This window comes from Calypte anna, chromosome 9, assembly GCF_003957555.1.
Source record: "Calypte anna isolate BGI_N300 chromosome 9, bCalAnn1_v1.p, whole genome shotgun sequence".
Lineage (NCBI taxonomy): Eukaryota > Metazoa > Chordata > Aves > Apodiformes > Trochilidae > Calypte > Calypte anna.
Genome location: NC_044255.1, coordinates 4,513,976 through 4,531,071, shown reverse-complemented (window position 1 = coordinate 4,531,071; position 17,096 = coordinate 4,513,976). Strand labels below are relative to the sequence as shown.

Below are 17,096 nucleotides of genomic sequence, written 5' to 3'. Positions count from 1 at the left end.
GCTCTGCACTGCTCCCCAGGGGCCGTGCGGGGCTCCCCGCGTCCTGCAGAGGGGGACCCGCTTGGGGCTCCCCTAGGGAGCGGGGCGGGCCCCACGGCGCCTTCGTGAGCCCCGAGGCGGGGCCAGGGCCGCCCTCCCGGTAACGGCGACGGGATGCGGCTGCCGGGACTCTGCCTGGTTCTCTTCTGTGCCGTAGCCGGCACCGGCTCCTCGGGGCGGGACCGGGAGCTGCCGCCGGGCGCGGGAACAGCTGCGGGGAGGGCAGCGGGGGTGGGACGCGGGGAGCCGGGGGGGACACGCGACCCCCGGGCCGGCGGTGTGGACCCCCGCCAGGCTTGGATGCTGTTGGCCGGGAGCGCAGGGAGAACCGACGGCAACCGCGGACGGGGCAGGACTGGGATGACAGCACCAGCCCCCGGCCAATCATCAGGAAACTCACCCGAGATTGCTTCGCAAATCGGTGTGCCCGGGGCCCCCGCCGCGCTGGAAGAGCTGCTGAGGGAGCTGCAGCTCCTGCTGAAAGGTACCCACCAGGTCTGGGGCACGCTGCAGTAAGGGGACGCTGGCAGGGACCCCAGGGTAGGAGCAGGGGTCGGTAGGGATGAGGCACCAAGGGGCTGGGCCAGGCATTGTCTCAACTTGAGGCCGGGAGAAGCCAGGGTTCCATCCTAAAGCCAACTCCTGGTCGGCTTTTCGGGTCAGGCATGGTGAAGGAGCAGGTGAAGATGTGCAGGAAGGCCTGGGAAGGGTACCGGGAAAAGGAGGAGAGCAGGGGAGGCAACAAACAGGCCGGGTCCCATCGCCGTGTGGAAGCAGCCTTCCGCTGCCAGACACGGGAAGACATCTCGGTGGAGAAGAGAGTGCCACAAGAGCTGCAGCTCTACTCCATCGTGAGTGCTCAGCCTGCTTCCCCTTCCTGCCTGCAGCACCTTGCTGCCCGTGGCATCCACCTCCCAGGTTCTCCAACCCAAACCTCTTTCCATCCCCAGCCGGAGAGGGAGGTGATCTTCCACCGGGGCTCCGGGCTGAACCTGACCAGTGGGAAGTACACGGCCCCGGTGTCTGGGTATTACACCTTCACGGCCAAGCTGCACATCGGTGAGCCCTCGGACAACTCCCCGTGTCCCTGCCCGGGACGTCTGGGCTAGCTTTAACCCTCTCCTCTGTCTCAGTGTGCAGAGCACCGCGGAGGAAGGGGCGGGGGAATCGCCTTCGGGTGCTGATCTGCGTGCAGAGCCGCTGCCGGCACAACAGGTAGGGCAGGGGAAAGTCAGGAGAGGAGATGGACCCCGTTCCTGGGAGGGATAAAGCAGCCCAGCATCCCCAAGGGAAGGAGAGACACACACTCTCCCCCAGCACCATCCTCCCTCTTCCACAGCAATTTGGAGACAGTGTCCAGGCTGGAGAGTGGTGGTGACCTTTTCACCATCTCTGTCACTGGAGTCCTTTACCTGCAGGTTAGTGGTGCCACCTCTGCTTGGGACTCTGCCAGCAGGAAGGTGCTTCCTGTGGTCCCAGCTCCGAGGCTGGGCTCTGAGTCCAGCTCCAGCCCTGAAGGTCCCACGGGGCTGAGGTCTGGACATGCCCATCCTATTGGCCTCCCTCTCATCCTTTCCCCGCAGGGCAGGGGCTGAGCAGCCCCTACAGCTCTCAGCTGCTGTGCACGGGGGTCAGCCGCCTCCTTTGCTTTGCCAGGCTCTGCCTGGTGCTTGAAGGAGGTGACCCATGCCCATTAATCTCTCTCTCTCTCCCCTCCAGGCTGGGCAGTATGCCTCTGTTTTCGTGGACAACACCGCAGGCTCTCCCCTCACCGTTCAAAGGGGCTCCGATTTCAGCGCCGTTCTGCTGGGGGTGTGAAAAGGCACCGGGCACCGTGCAGGGAGCTGAGCCTGGACCAGAAGCAGCCAGACCCTGCTCCCTGCCAGCCACCAGACCTCCCCTGCTCGGCACCAAGCGTAGGGAACATCTTTTGCTGCTGCAGGAGCTGCAGGCAGTTCTGATACTGCTCATGCTCCAGGACCATCTGAAGCTATGCAAAAGATCAGGGGGAAAGGGTAATGATAATAAAGGAGCCTGACAAGGAGCTGAGTGAGTGAGATTTCATCTAAAGACTAAGGCTGAAAACCTGTCTTGGAAAGCACTGATGATGGGGGCAGCCAGCTGCTTCCCTGGGGTCTCCACTCCCACCCTGCCAGCTGCTGGTGCCTGGGACAGAGTCCCACATCTCCGTTCTTGCTCTCAGCAGATTTCCCTGCCCAGCTCCTCCGCAGCCCCAAACAGATTATTTGTATCCCTTTAGCTTCTCTGCAGTGTATCAGCAGTGAGTATTTGCTGGCAGAAGCCAGCGTCCTTCACAGCTGATCTGCAAAGCAGAGCAATGCCCCGATAAAGCAAATTCCTGGCCTGTGGCTTTCCAGACCAGGCGTTCCCTGCCCGTGGCACAGGGCCCAGGCTGTGGGCAGCCCAGATACGCCCCTGGTTCTGCCCCCGATAGCTGCCTGAGCCCGGGATGAGTGCGGGGCTACGTGCCTGAGCCAGGGCTGCGGGAGAGGTACCCGGGCAGGCTGGGCGTGGGGAGAGGGAGTGACACCTTTGATTTCTTAGTAGCAGGGTCGCACTGGGCAAGCTGTGCCAGCAACACCCTGAGATAGCCTGAACTGCACCCAGCCCCACCTTCCCTCTTAGGGATCCACGCTGAGAGGAAGGGAGGAGGCAGCCTCCTCGCCCCGGACCTGAGCACCAGGGCTTTGCTGGCCCTGACCCTCCTGCTCCACTGGCTGCATCTCCTCCAGCAGCCTGGAGAAGCAGCTGCTGCTGCTGCAGCTCTTTGTGGGGGGGGTGTTTGGAATCAGACTCTGTGGTTTTTAAGGCTGACCTCTCTCCCGCGGCAAAGCCGATGTGTCTCTGAAAGGAGAGAGGCTTTTTCCCCCCAGCTGAACACCCAGGCAGCATCCTGAGGAGCTCAGTGCAGGCAGCACATCCCAGTTCCCACCTCTGGCTGTGAGCCAAGGCACCCCGGCTCAGATCAGACACCGTCCCTTCCTACCAAACCCACCTGTGAAGAAACAAAAAGGACTCACTTCTGGAGAGCATGGAGTGCCAAGCTGGTCCTCTGCAAGCAAGACATAAAGAGCTCAGCACACCTGAACACAAAACTTAAGGACTTAACTGAGACAGAGCTTCTGAGAGGCTGTTTGGGTGCTGGGAGGGGACCAGAAGCTCAGTCAGCCTCAAGGGAGGGGAGCTGCATGTACAACACTTATTCATGGGCCACCCTGGGGTGATTGTCCCAGAGCTCTCCACAGTACCAGGATGCTGCTGAGCACTCAGGAAGGGAGAGTTTATTCTCAGGAGCCTTCTTGCAGACCCCATCATCCTATCAGGACCTATAAGCACACAGGTTTTTGACTTCCATTAAAGCTGGAGCTGACTATTCACAAGCATGGTGGAACCTGCTCCACAGTGCTTCTTTTTCCCCTTTTCCCTGAAAAATGGACAATACAAACAAGCCATTTTACTGGAAATCATATTACTGTGTATTATGGTCCTAGTTGGAGCTGTGCTCTTGCTGGTCTTTCCAAACGCAAGGAAAAAGAAGAAACAAGAGAAGGGAGGAGGAGAGAAGACAGTCAAAGAAGTTCAAGCTCAGGCTTCTTTCCCCAGTTGATGTACTGGAATTAAGAAGGGCCTCATGGAGGAAGCACCAGAGAGACAGAAGCTTGGCTCAGTGCAGCACACAGCTCTGCCCAGAGCATGAGTGGTGAAAAGCAGGGAGCTGAGAAGGGAGGGCAAGCTGCCCTTCTGAAATCTGCCATCAGTTTCGTTTGCCACAGACTTTAACCACTAAATTAGGCACTACCCTGCCTTGGCTCTGGAAATCTGGCTTTGAAGAGCAGCAAAGTGTGCTGCTAAGATAGGCAACTCCATCTCAGCTCATCCTGCAGTGCAATCAGAGGATGCAGGAATGGCTGGGAGCAGAACAAGCTGTCAGAGGAAAGTGCTAACCAAAATACATGGAGAGTATTCCTTCCTTCCTTCCTTCCTTCCAAGTTAGCGTAACCATTAGAACAAGCCCAGGAACTCAAACTGATTTCTGCTGTAGCAGAAACAGATTAAAGGTGGTCAAAGCACCCATCCCAAACAAGATAGCTTCAAGAAAACAGACAGCCCAAGATTGTGGACCACCTCCCAAAGCTCCAGAGAACACAAGGAGCTGGAGAGAGCCCAGAAAGCTTCACAGCCCTGTGCAGGACTGGTGCAGGCACCACCATACCAGCCTGTCCAGCTGTTCTGTGACTGCACTGTTTCTCATGCAGGACAAGGAGGTTGCACAAGAAGCCTGGCACAGACTGACCAGCTCATCTTCCTCACTGTACCATCTCACCCACGGGGCAGGAGAGTTGTGTAATCAGGAACTGAAGTGCTTTGGTAGCCCAGGCTGTTTAGCTTTCACTCTCTGTTGGTCTAAAGCCAAGTATTCCCTGGAAAACACCATGGTAGAGGAATGGGGATGGCAGGAGACACACAACACTTAACAAGTACCTAAAACCCAAGATGCCTGCTCCTCAGATAGCACACAGCCCAGCACAGAACCCTTCTTAGCTCTGCTACCTGGCAGGTCAATTTGATAAAAACACTTTTACAGTAAACACTGGGAGAGCAAACTCCAGCTGCTTTTGCCTGAAGTTGCACCAGGGAAGTTTAGAAAAGATATTAGGAAGAATTTCTTTACTGAGAGAGTAGATAGGTGCTGGAACCAGCTGCCCAGGGAGGTGCTGGAGTCACCATCCCTGGAGGTGTTTAACAGCTGTGCAGGTGAGGCCCTTCAGAACATGTTCTAGTAATAGTGACACACTTTTTTTTTCTTTTTTTTGGGTGGTGGATGTATAATGGGGGCTGACAGTTGGACTCAGTGATGTTAGAGGTCTTTCCCAGCCATGGCAAGTCTATGGGATTCAGTGTGTGACAGCTGGGCTAAAACCCCAGTGTTCTCTGCAAGCAGAGGGAGGGTACACTGCTGCTCTGCAAGCCTGGTTTGTATCACTGCTGCATGCAACCTCACCACCCACCTTCAGGACTGGATTTCCTTCCTAGCTCCCACCTGAGTCAGTCTGAGGAGCTCAGGACTCTCCTCAGAGCCTCCTCATAAAGCCCAAGGAGCTGAACAGTGCTGTTCAGAGCAGATGGCAGGGTTCATATCCACAGCTGCCTGCTCTTGCAAGCACCTCTGCCAAACAGAATGATTTGGTTTACCAAGAAATTCAGTAAGGGCTCTCAGGACAAGAGATGTGTCAGGAGGCTGACCCACTCTGGCAGCCACTGAAGAACACCACTGGCCAAGCATTAGAAAAAACCCAAACAACTTTATTTACAGCAGGATCCTCCCTCCCTCAGCCACACAAGCACGCCCACCAGCTTCTCCCTTCCCTTGCACCCACCACAAGCTGGGGATCCTGGGGATCTCAGTGCTCTATCCTGACCACCACCACCGTGACGTTGTCTGCTGACCCTCTCTGCACTGCCTTGTTGGCCAGTCTGTTACAGGCAGCTTCGTACCTAGCATCCCATTCCAGCTTCCCTTCCCTCATCTGGATGTTCTTATCCTGTAGAGACAAGGAAAGCCAAGGCTAATAACTCCCAGCAAACAGCCTAAGTGCAAGCACATGGTAATTTCCAAGCACGGGGGACAAAAGACCAGATGAGGACAACCTCAGGTGTAAGGGAGGTTACCCTGCCAGAAACACCATTCTGCAAGTGGGAGTCCTAATAATTTGTGCTCCTGGCACTGACAAACGCAGCCCCCACGTTGCTTTCTCCTCACCTCCAAGCAGGACACAATGAAGTTCACAGCTTCTTCTGGTGTAAAGACTTTAAAGAGGCCATCACATGCTATCAGAATGAACCTGGAAATCAAGAAGAGACAAGTTCCAAAGCTGAATCTTTGGCAAAATTCCTCCAGTCCAAAGGGAAGATGCCATAAAGCTCATCTGAAAATCCCTCCAGAACCTATCATTCACAGAGCTGAGGCAATTCAAAGTACAGGCCAGGGAGTCAGGCAAACAATAGAAGACATAGAGCAGTGCATCCTACAGCTCTACTGATGCTACACTCTTAAGCAAGAACACACACTATGCTCTGCTGGAAAGTTCCATGATTTCTCTAGAAACTTATTTCCTTTGAGTCCTTTTCATACATATATTTTCCCTGTGAAGTGGCTAATTCAAGAGAAACACAGCCAACCTCATGTGCATCCCCTTTAAATTCTTTACATTTCCATTCTCCTGAGGTATGTGATAACTTAAGTATAAATATTCAAGAGAAAAGTGAGCAGCTTAATCCAGAAATACAAGGCCTAACTGTGACTTGAAAACTCTGCTACAAGGTATTGCAGAAGGCTGAGGAGACAAAAAGCCCAAGGCAAGGAGAGCTGGTTCTTAGCCTCACCCCAGAGGATGGGGCAGGGATCCTCCCTGCCTGCACAGGGATTGCAGTAACAGGAGCCCAAACCAGACAGGACAAGGAAAATTACAACCATGCTGCAGAGAAGCACATGGCTCTGAAGGCATCATTTTGGAGCCTGATGCTCAGAATATCTTTAGAAATATTTTAGTGGATCACTTGATACAGAATTCTCCTCCTGGAAAAAGCAGGAGGTACTGGGTTACATTCTCACCCCAGAGAGCCTGACATGAAAGCTCACAGCAATTTGTCACTGCCAATCATATGTTAGAAAAGTCTCTCAAATCTTAAAATATCAGAGCTGAATGCAATGGTATCTGTGGGCACCATGGCTGCTAGAAACAACTTTTGGACAGGGTAAGACCCCAAGAACTCAAGCCCTAACCAACTGCTTGAAAACTGGTGTGTGAACTTATTTTAGAGCACCAACAAGTAACAGGAGAGAAGAGACACCAGCAGTAAGAGCCTCCTCTGACTCTGGGTGACCAGTCTGAGGTGTCTTGTCCCTGAGAGCAGAGCAGAAGGGGTGTTTGCTCCTCGGAGCAGAGCAGGGTGCAGGCTGTACCTGTCGTTGTGTGTCAGCTGGCAGCGTTTGATGTCTGGCACAGAGATCACCCCGCAGCGCTTGTACTGCCCATCCCCGATGGAGCGGGAAACCTCCAGCACCCCCAGGACTCTCCCATCCCTGCACGAGGAGAGAGAGGGGAAAAAAAAAAAAATAATAAAAAAAAGACCTCCCTGCACAAGCACATTCCACTGCACTGCCTGCTGGGGACACTCTGCAGTGCACGTTCAGCTGCCTCACACAAATCCTCCCCCGCAAGTTAAAATCTTCCCTTCTTTCCTTTCTGTGTCTTTGTGTGAAGCTTTGGAAAAACAGGGGAGGAAGAAATGAAGTCGGGAGATTTCAAGGCTTTTTTCCATCTCCCTGCCCTAACTCAAGTCTTGCTTACCCTAGCAAGCCAGGGAAGTAAGAGTTACTTGCTGAGCTGAACTCCCAAAGGTGTAGGTTTGAATTCACGGATTATTTTTTGGCAAGGTATCTAGCAAAGTGCATTTCTCTAGAAGCACAGGGTGGCAGGAAGCAAGACCCGAGCCAGCTGCCCCTCCTGCCATGAAGGACACCAATCCCAACAGAAAGGCTCAGTTGGGGGCAGTCCCAAGAAGTCAGAACCACACTTTCTCCTGATAACCTGGGATTTACTGACCACTAATTGCAGCAACCAGTTCTGTGAGGCCTAAGAATCCTCCTTAGGCAGCAGTTTTGTTTGCTAAAGGTTTTCTTGAGTGCTGCCCCAAGAGAAGCAGCTTCCCAAAATGCACCTTTCCAACAAGGAACAACCTCCCCAAAAAGGCTCCCCTGGAAAGACATAAGGTTACTCATCTTGTAGTCCAACCATCTTGGATTGAGATTAAATCAAGAAGTGAGGCACATCACAGAGGAGAGATGTGATGCTCATATGCTCTGCAACTTATCTCTTGAGTCCAAAATTCTGAACTCCAGAGAGTGGAACAGTCCCTCAGGAAGCCAGGGAGCTGTTCCCCTAGTTCAGAAAAGAGCTAACAGACACTGACCCATCTCTTTCCTGTGTGCAAAGATAGATCAGTGCTAAGCACAAGCAGCAGCATGTGCTCTCCAGAGATAAGGGGAACAAGGCCCTCCAGACACTCCAGTATGACAGAACTGAGCTCACCCCTCCCCACTCCAGGGGGCATTCTGCAGGCACCAAGATACTTCACCTGCACCAGAGTCCACCATTAAATCCAGAAACAGCTTTCCAAGAAGGGAGAGGACCTAGCCAGGGAAATCAGACACTGCTGCCCAAAGAGCCATGTGTGTATACGTGCAGAGGAACATTAAGATAACCCTGTAGTGGCTCCAAAAGTCTCCCTCCTACTGCAGGCACCTTGGTGCATCAGCTGGAGTCCCAGGGAAGGAACACTGACTGATGTCAAGGGATTCTTGTGCCCTTTCACACCACCCCTCTCCTCTTACAGGACAAGGAGAAAGAGGTGATGCTGCAAGCAAGGGACTGAGTTCTCTTTGGTGCCACAGTATGCAGCAAATGGGAACTTCTTCAGCAATCAAGCCCAGCTCTGTAGGTCAAGCTTAATCACACCCATGCTTGCAGTGCAGTGCTAAGCTTTCCCATGGGTTCCTGCCTTTGCAGCACAGCACTGCTGCCACTGTCAGCCCCTGGGAAAACATCTCCCATCAATCAGCTCAAGCCACTGAACCCCTGGGACAGCTCAGTGCTCGGGACAGCACTGTGCCTCCCACTGGCAGGAGGGGATTCCCTCCACGCCCTCCTTAGCGTAAGCGTTGGGCTCAGGAAGCCCCAGAAACTCAGTGCTGAGACCCAGGCTTTGCATTTGTTCCCTGAGACACTCGAGGAACTCACCTGACGTTTCCCCCAGCTTTCTGTATCCTCATCCTCTCCTCATACTGGGTGGGGTTGTGCTCCTTGCTGAGGCTCAGGGCTGTGTGCTTCTGACTCTCCTCGTTGTAGCGACACAGGATCGCCTGTGCTGACCAAAAACCCTCGTCAGCAAACAGCACCAGCAGCCAGGCTGCAGCAACAACAGCTTTCCTGAGAAAAGAGCTGCAGGTCACATAGAATGGGGCTGCACCTGGCTGCTGACTGCTCACCAGGGCTCAGTTCCTGTTCAATATTTTTAGCAGTGACCTGGATGCAGGAGCTGACTTAGCAAGTCTGCTGATGACACTGAGCTGGGAGGTGCTAGTGACCCTCTTGAAGGACAAGAATCCTTGCAGAGGTATCTAGATAGATTGGAGCACCAGGCAATCATCCATGGCATGAAATTTAACAAGCCCAAGTACCAGATTCTACCCTGGGGGTGGAGTAACACCAGGCACAGGTATAAACTGGGAGGAGTGGCTGGAGAACAGCCATGGGGAGAGGGGTCTGGAGGTGCCAGGGGCTCAGCAGGAGCCTGCAGGGTGCCTGACACCACGAGGGTAAACCCCATCCTGGGGGGCATCCAGCTCAGCAACACGAGCCAGCCATGAGAGGGGATTATCCCTCTGGCTTCAGCACTGGTGTGGCCTCATCCAAAGCAGTTTGAGCAGTCCTGGCCCCACAGGTTCAGAAGGATGTGAAGGCAAGTCCAGAGGAGGGCTGGGAGGAGTGTCCTGTGAGGAGCTGCTGAGGGCTCTGGGTTTGTCTAGTTGGGAGAAAAGGAGGCTAAGGGGTGACCTCACTGCTTTGACAGCTTCCTGAGGCCAGGGAGGTGCTGAGCTCATCTCCCTGGGATCCAGGGACAGGGTGTGTGGTTATAGTTCAAGGCCATAGGAAGGTTCAGACCGGACATTAGGAAGCATTTCTTTGAGAGAGAGGTCAAACAGTGCAAGAGGCTTCCTGGAGAGGTGGTCAATGCCCAGAGCCTGGCAGTGTTTGAGACATTTGGACAATGCCCTTAATATGCTTTAACAGTTAGCCAGCCCCCTGGGTCAGCAGCTGGACAACATGATCATTGTGGGTCCCTTCCAACTGAAATATTCTCTTCCAGACACCGTGGGGTATTTAGCATCAAGAGAGAGCTCCCAGACCCAGCTGTTTTACACCATGGGAGACAACACAGAAGTACACTGCACACACCCAGACCAAGGAGCTCTGCAAGAACAGTTCCAGAGCTCATGGTAACTGGGACATCCCAAACAAACACCTTGCCCTTCTGTCAATCTCTCAGATGAACTGGAACACCAGCAGTGGGCTGCTGCTCCTCTCTGCTTACCCGGCTGTCCCCTAGGTTGGCTATGTAGAGAATGTTGTCAACAGCCAGCACACAGGTAGCTGTGGAGCCATCCTTCCATGCTGGCTTCCTGAAAGGAACAAGAATGAGATTACCATGGGGGAAAAGCAGTATTTAAGAAGTTACTCACAGAGGGGCCTCCTGGAAGCATCCTGTGCCAACATGCAGCAGGCAGGCAGGCAGCACAAGTCCCCAGCAGCTGCCTGCAAGCAGCCAGGGAAACGTGGTGGCAAACATGAAGCTGGACAAGGACAGAGGAGCTGCAGGGAGCACCACCTTCTACATGCCCAGCTGATCCAAACACCCTCTGCCACACTCCCCACAGCCCCACAACCCTTCCTCACCTGGCTCAAGCACTGCTCAGCAGCTATGGCACTGTGAGCAAACAAGCACCCTAAAAGCCTCCTTGGGAGGTTCCTGCTTTAACTCTGCCTGCCCACCCCAGTCCTCACCACTCCCCCTCAGCAGCAGCATCATTCATTCAGTCAGTCACTCTCCTGATATTTCCCCTGGTGTAGCTAAGCTTGTATCACCAGAGCTCTGGGTAAAACGAGAAGCTTTTCTTAGATTACAGCTGCCCACTCCTCCTCCTCCTCCCCACAGTGAAGCCTGCTACCACACCATTCACCACTGAAACAAGCTTTGAGACTCATTTCTAGACCTAGAATTCAGTTTCATCCAGTTTTTCCCCAACTTTGGAGGTGCAGATGAATGAAGATCATTCACTTGGTCACCAGGACAGCTGTCATTAACCACCTTCTGCAGCTCCTTTGTCAGAAGTCATGTTTCTGACCACATGGGACCAGTTTGGGAATGACAATGTTGTGACAGACCGAAGGAAGCTTTTTTTCCTTTTTCCTGGCAAACCTGTAGATCTGATTAGGCTTAAGAGACTGAGCCAGCTCCTATCTGGGGCAGCATGGGATACATCACCTCAGTAACATGATCAGTCTTCAAAACGAAGGCAAAGGAGATGCCCTGGTGTGGCTGGAGGTGCATTCTTGGTCATGTTTTAGTTTCTTCCTTTACCACAAATATGCATTTTAGTCCAAGGAGTCCTATAGACCACAGAGTGAGACCAGAACATGCCATGATCTAGCTCTAATAGGCACTCAGCTGGCAGGCATAGCTAAACAGTATGGGGTTTACCCAAAGCACAGACAACACTCAGGGTTTCCTCTGCCCTAAGGCCTGTGAGATGCAAGCTGAGGAATACAAATGCACAGGAAGCATCATTTACACTTACTGGCTGGATGCCTGCTTCAGAAACTCTTCATCTGTGTGTTTGAAGGTGTCCAAAAGGCATCTCTTCACAGTTTTCTCCACGCTGACTACCTCACCTGTCAGAGAAAACAGCAGCTCAGCTCCAGCTGAAATCCATCAGTCTCTCCCCTCCCAGCCACCCTTCAGCCAGGCTCTGCAGCTCTCAGACCCTGGGCAGAACACCAGAGCAAACCCTGGGCTCAAGATACCAGAAATCTCTGTGGCAGCACCTATGGAACACTGAGGACACACCACTCTCCCCTGTTTTCACTCTTCAACTGCCAAAACTGGTAACAGCACATCTCACACTTCAGTACTCCTGTGCTGAAAAGGTTTCCAGCCCTTTTCCCTGGGAGAGAGTGCAGTCTCCCAAACCCACTGGGAATAAGCAACAGGAACTGTAGAACTACACCCAAAGAAAGCAATTTCCCCAACCCATAATGCCAAGATAGAAAAGGTGATGGTTGTCCCACAGCCCTCATACCACCCCACACTCACCTTTAGGAAATTTCTTAATCAGGTTTTGGTGAAGATTCTGTGCTGCAAATTTTGAGGCTCGGACTCCACCATGGCCATCAAAAACAGCAAAGTATGAGACACGTGTGCTGTGAGGGAACACAGAGTGGCACAGAGGAGTTAAGGAAGGCTGCTAACCACCCCCATAACCCCCTGTCAGCTAGACTGAATAAATACCCCAAGAACCAAACAAAGGCAGCAGCCTTCCCATGCCTGCAGGGATTACAAGAAAGCTGGAGGGGAACTTTTTAGCTGAGCATGCAGTGACAGGGCTACAAGTAATGGTTTCCAACTGAAAGAGGGGAGTTTAGATTAGGTAATAGGAAGAAATTCTTGCCTTCCTGTGAGGGTGCTGAGCCCCTGGTTGCCCAGGCTGCCCAGAGAAGCTGTGGCTGCCCCATCCCTGGCAGTGTCTCAGCCCAGGTTGGATGGGGCTTGGAGCACCTTGGGCTGTGGGAGGGGTCCCTGACCATGGCAGGGGGGTGGGAACTGGATGAGCTTTAAAGTCCCTTCCCACCCAAACCAGTCTGGGATTCTATGAAGTCTCTAAGCTCACACATTCAAGTATTTACAGCTCCGAGCCAGGAACTTTCTTGTAACTTTTCAGCCCTCAAGAAATGAAAGGAAAAGAAGCCACAACTTGGCATAAAAGCAGCTCAACATGTCACCCTGGGGGCACTGCAGCTCCCCAGCACTGCACAGACACCAGAATAACCACTCCTACAGTTCCTTCCATGCCTAAACCTGTTGACACCATGCTACAATCAAGGAACTCAGATCCCTAAGCAAACAAAGCTCTTGGGACAATATCAGTTCAGAAACTAAACACAGTATCAGGATGATGCTTAAGGGAACTCTGTTAAGTACACACACTGCCCCAACACATAGTTACAGGTGTTAATTTGCTAAAAGATTGAAACATTTCAAATCAGAATTCTGACAGATCTCTGTTTTCTCTTTTTTTCAAGTGTTCTCCACTGCCACAGTTTGGGTTTTACACACTGTAAAACACCTGAGGCCTGATTACTTATAATTAAACTGAAGGTCTGTTATTTGGGTAACAGAGCCTCAATATGCAGGGTTACCAGGCCCTCACAATCCTTGTGAGGTCAGTGACCAAATCCATGAAGCATCCCTTAAAGGGAAGTTATTTGTGTTATAAAACAGTCCTGTCACTTGTCCAGGAACACAGCTCATGATTCAACCCAGGTCTCCCAACAAGAAGCCCAAAGCACACACCAGGATGTGTGCACATCACCACTCAAAGCAAAAAGGATCCTACCAAGGGCTCAGCTGAAGGCAGCTGGAGTCCCTTTACCTCCTGGGATGGCTGCCATCCACAGCTTTCATCTGGTACCTGTGTCCCACTTACATTTGGGAGGGCAGAGGCTGGCATTCCTCAGTGATGTCATTTAAGATGACATGTGCATCCTGCATGTCTTCTCTTTCACCTTTCCTCTCTGCCACGTAACCCTTCAGTCCAAGAATTCCCACTGACCCTAAAAGGGGAAGGAAGCAGATGCACACAAATCACACTCCTGTCTCTCCTCACTTCAGGCTAAAAACCAGTGTAGCAGCCACCAGCTCTCAGCTTCCAGAGCCCTCCTGTGGCACTGCAGGGAAACGTGGCTCTCTCTCCCCCTGCCACAAGGGACCTGGCACCTCCAGGGCTTTCCAAGCACCCCCTAAGTCAGCAGCTAAGGAGGTTGTTTGCCTCCCTGTGGCAGGCAGCTGAGCCCAAACAGGGACATTACAAAAAAAAAAGGGGCTGAAGTGGGCAGGGGAAGCAGGTGCTGATTAAACAAAGCAGAGTTTGAAGAGGGTGCTAAGGACAGGAACTCAGGGCCTGCTGTTTGAAGAACAAATCCTTTTCCTTTCTGCCTCTGAACATCTCATTCCCAAAGCTGCACCACAGCCAAAGTGTGCAGCAGCAACCCTGCTGGCTCTGCCTCTGTCAGCAGCCACCCAGAGGAGAGATCTGTGGATGGGGAAGAAGAAACTGGTGTGGCTTTAGCCTTCCTCCCACAGGCTTCACAACCAACCCACCTCCTGACAGCACAAACTGAACTTGTCCTGCAAACGCTGAGGTGGTTGCTGATCAGCCTCTGCCACCTCAGCAGCCCCTGCTCCTGGGCAAGGGAGACAAGAGAGTGGCAGAGGGGCTTCCAGAGACTGCCACAGCAGCTTGTTCCCTTCCAGAGGCTGAAAACACAAGCAGACTTAGGAACTAAAGCTCAGCTCTGCTCTGCACTTACTCAGCCCCAAATCAAAAGTACAGATCGAGTACATTTGTTTTCAAACTGTCTGAAAACCTTTACAAACTTTCTTTTCCACAAGTTCTTCCCTGCCATTCTTCTCTTCCTTCTCCAAGGACTTTCTCTTCTCCCCTCTCCCATGGCTCCCAGCTGAGACCTGCTCAGTAGCACTGCAGGCTGAAAGAAAAAAAAAAAAAAAAAAAAAAAAAAAGATAAAAAAAGGCAGCCAGCTGAATTTTTCAGCTGTTTTACTGGTGAAAATTCACCAGCAAGTCTTTCTACTCTCCCCACCAACCCAGTTTGCTTCTTAGCTAACAGCCTTTTTGTGGCTTACTGCACAGGAATTACCATTTCCAGCTGGAACGCTTCTAATTATTTTTTTTTAATTATTATTATTTGTGCCTACAAACTGTGCCTGCAAGAATCCACAATGTGTATTTTGTTACTCTGACTGTGCAAACTTATTGGGAGCTTCACCAGACAGGTTATAAAAAAAAATAATAAAGTAAAACTAGCAAGCAGAATTATTCCCATGCCCTTAGAACCCTAACTTTTTCCTTCTGGTAATTTCTTCTCATATGGTGTAGTGAATGATCTCACCTTCCCTCAGGTGCTAGCAAACACTTGGCTGCATGCAGAAAGCCTTGCCAGACCCACAGCCTGGTTTTGGAGACACTGAATACAGCTGTGGGCACATCTGTCCATGCCCCCAGCAGGAAAGCAACAGAAGGCAGGGCAGTGGCAGTGCTGCCTTCCTTCTTAGCAAGCACATGGGCACCTTCACTCCCACAGCAGGGAGCTTCAGGCACACACTGGGGCTCCCTGAAAGACATCTGAGGGATGTACTGCTGGAAACAGACAGGAGTTTACTTTTAAAAGAGTCAGATCCAAATGTCACTGATTGGGGCACGAGCAGATCACCACAGCCAGTGTCCCACACATCCAGCTTCCCTGGGGCAGGTCAGCAGAGTCTGGGTGAGCTGACACAGCTCCTTACCTGTGTCACCACTGCTGGCTGGGGGGAGATCATCAAAGAGCAAAGAGCCTCCTTTTTCTGGAGCACAAGAAAAGACAAGCAGGTAAACACCTCTGTCCTTCTGAGGGAATGCTCTTCTCCAGGGGCAGAAGTTATAAAATTTCTCAAGCACAGACCCTATGAGGAGAGGCTGAGGGAGCTGGGGGTGTTGAGGCTGGAGAAGAGGAGGCTCAGGGGAGACCTCATCACTCTCTCCAACTCCCTGAAAGGAGGTTGGAGCCAGGGGGGGGTTGGGCTCTTTTCCCAGGCAACTCTCAGCAAGACAAGAGGGCACAAAGGGTCTCAAGTTGTGCCAGGGGAGGTTTAGGTTGGAGATTCAAAAGAATTTCTTTCTGGAGAGGGTGATCAGGCATTGGAATGGGCTGCCCAGGGAAGTAGTGGATTCTCCGTGTCTGGAGATCTTTCCAAAGAGCCTGGATGTGGCACTGAGTGCCATGGGCTGGGAACCACGGGGGGAGTGGATCAAGGGTTGGACTTGATGATCTCTGAGGTCCCTTCCAACCCAGCCAATTCTGTGATTCTATGAAAATGTCACTTCACCAAAGCGAGCCAGATTTCAGCTTCTGTTACAGTGAACAGCAGAGGCAAGCTCAGGCCTGACATTTGTACCAGGGAATATTTATATGGAACACCTACAACATTCTGGTTATGCAGAGGTAAAAATAAAAATAAATAAGAAAACACTTTAGGACTAAAGTTTAATCTCAGGGAGATGCTGACACAGAGAACACAGGAAGCCAAACTAAGAGCAGGACTGGAGCACCCCTACCTGAGCCAGCACTGCTGGTTGGTGGGAGATCATCAAAGAGCAGGGGCCCTTTCTGGACTTCCTTGCCTGTAAGACACCAAGGCAGGGTCAGGACCTGCAGGAAGCAGCCCCTCAGCAGGGGGGTTCTGGAAGGGCCTCCACAAGGTGAGGCTGGGGGGGGAACCCAGCAGGGCTCCCTCTCCTTCACCTCTCAACCCGACAGCTCCGACCCCAGCACACCACCCCCTGCCCTGATGGGGATGACACAGCTCTGGCCGTGCCAACACTCGGGTTATTTCTGCCGGGAAACCACGCAGTTTGCATTAACCTTGCTCAGCAGCCGGGTCAAGATGCTGCAGATGGGAAGGGGCTCAGAAACCACCGAGTTATTTTAGTTTATTTTAGGTGACCCCCCCCATAGCCCTCCCCAGCCCGGGCAGGACAAGGCTCAGGATCGGCCCAAGCCCCCCGGCTCACCCCTCACACCTGCCCCGGCCCCAGGCACAGCGAACCCAACACTAAAACCTCCTCAGGAGCACAAGGAACCCACAGCCCCTCCGGTTCCCCACAGCTCTGCTGCCATCCCCTCCCGCCCCGCCACCCCCTCAGCTGTTACCGCCGCTCCACAGCAGGGCCCGCTGTGCCCAGGGCCGTGCCGAGCAGGCGCAGCGCGGGCAGGCAGCGGTCCCGCGGGCTGTCAGAGGCTCTGCCCCGGGGCAGGGCAGGGCAGGGGGCGGGGGGGAGCCCCTCACCCGCCGCCGAGGCTCCGGGCTCCGGGAGGTCCCCGAACAGATCCATGGCGCGGGCAGCGCCGCTTCCTCCTGCCCGGCACCGCCCCGCCCACCCGCCTGTCAATCTCCCCGCCGAGCCAATGAGCAGCCGCGGAGAGACCGGAAGTGGGGACGAGCGCCGTGGCTGTGAGGCGGGAGCGGCAGGAGGCTCTGGGGACTCTCCCCCCCAACACGGGGTAGCCAATCGGGAGGCGGGGCCGCCCCGCTCTGCCAATCAGCGCCGTCGCCTCCAGCCTTCGTCGGCTGTGTGGACC

At 53.1% G+C, this 17,096-nt stretch overlaps 2 protein-coding genes across 4 annotated transcripts; one reads left to right on the top strand and one right to left on the bottom strand.

The window, feature by feature from the left end:
• The first annotated feature begins 153 nt into the window (after window positions 1-153).
• Window positions 154-2,066, top strand: LOC115598759 (erythroferrone-like). The gene is made up of 6 exons (XM_030456305.1): window positions 154-523; window positions 703-890; window positions 990-1,098; window positions 1,173-1,254; window positions 1,379-1,457; window positions 1,759-2,066. The coding sequence occupies exons 1-6, from the start codon at window positions 154-156 to the stop codon at window positions 1,855-1,857; spliced, it is 927 nt and encodes a 308-aa protein (XP_030312165.1). The 3' UTR covers window positions 1,858-2,066.
• Window positions 2,067-5,347: 3,281 nt separating this feature from the next.
• ILKAP (ILK associated serine/threonine phosphatase) lies at window positions 5,348-16,883 on the bottom strand. Of its 3 annotated transcripts, XM_030456568.1 has the most exons (12): window positions 16,804-16,883; window positions 16,073-16,138; window positions 15,265-15,321; window positions 14,325-14,444; window positions 13,385-13,511; window positions 11,995-12,101; window positions 11,480-11,573; window positions 10,216-10,303; window positions 8,862-8,983; window positions 7,025-7,144; window positions 5,822-5,903; window positions 5,348-5,603 (listed from the first exon to the last, which is right to left on the bottom strand). In XM_030456568.1, the coding sequence occupies exons 1-12, from the start codon at window positions 16,847-16,849 to the stop codon at window positions 5,463-5,465; spliced, it is 1,170 nt and encodes a 389-aa protein (XP_030312428.1). In that variant the 5' UTR covers window positions 16,850-16,883; the 3' UTR covers window positions 5,348-5,462. The 3 variants fall into 3 exon arrangements, with proteins under 3 accessions (XP_030312428.1, XP_030312430.1, XP_030312429.1); XM_030456570.1 differs by lacking the exon at window positions 14,325-14,444 and having other exon boundaries at window positions 5,378-5,603; XM_030456569.1 differs by lacking the exon at window positions 15,265-15,321 and having other exon boundaries at window positions 5,378-5,603.
• Window positions 16,884-17,096: the final 213 nt, after the last annotated feature.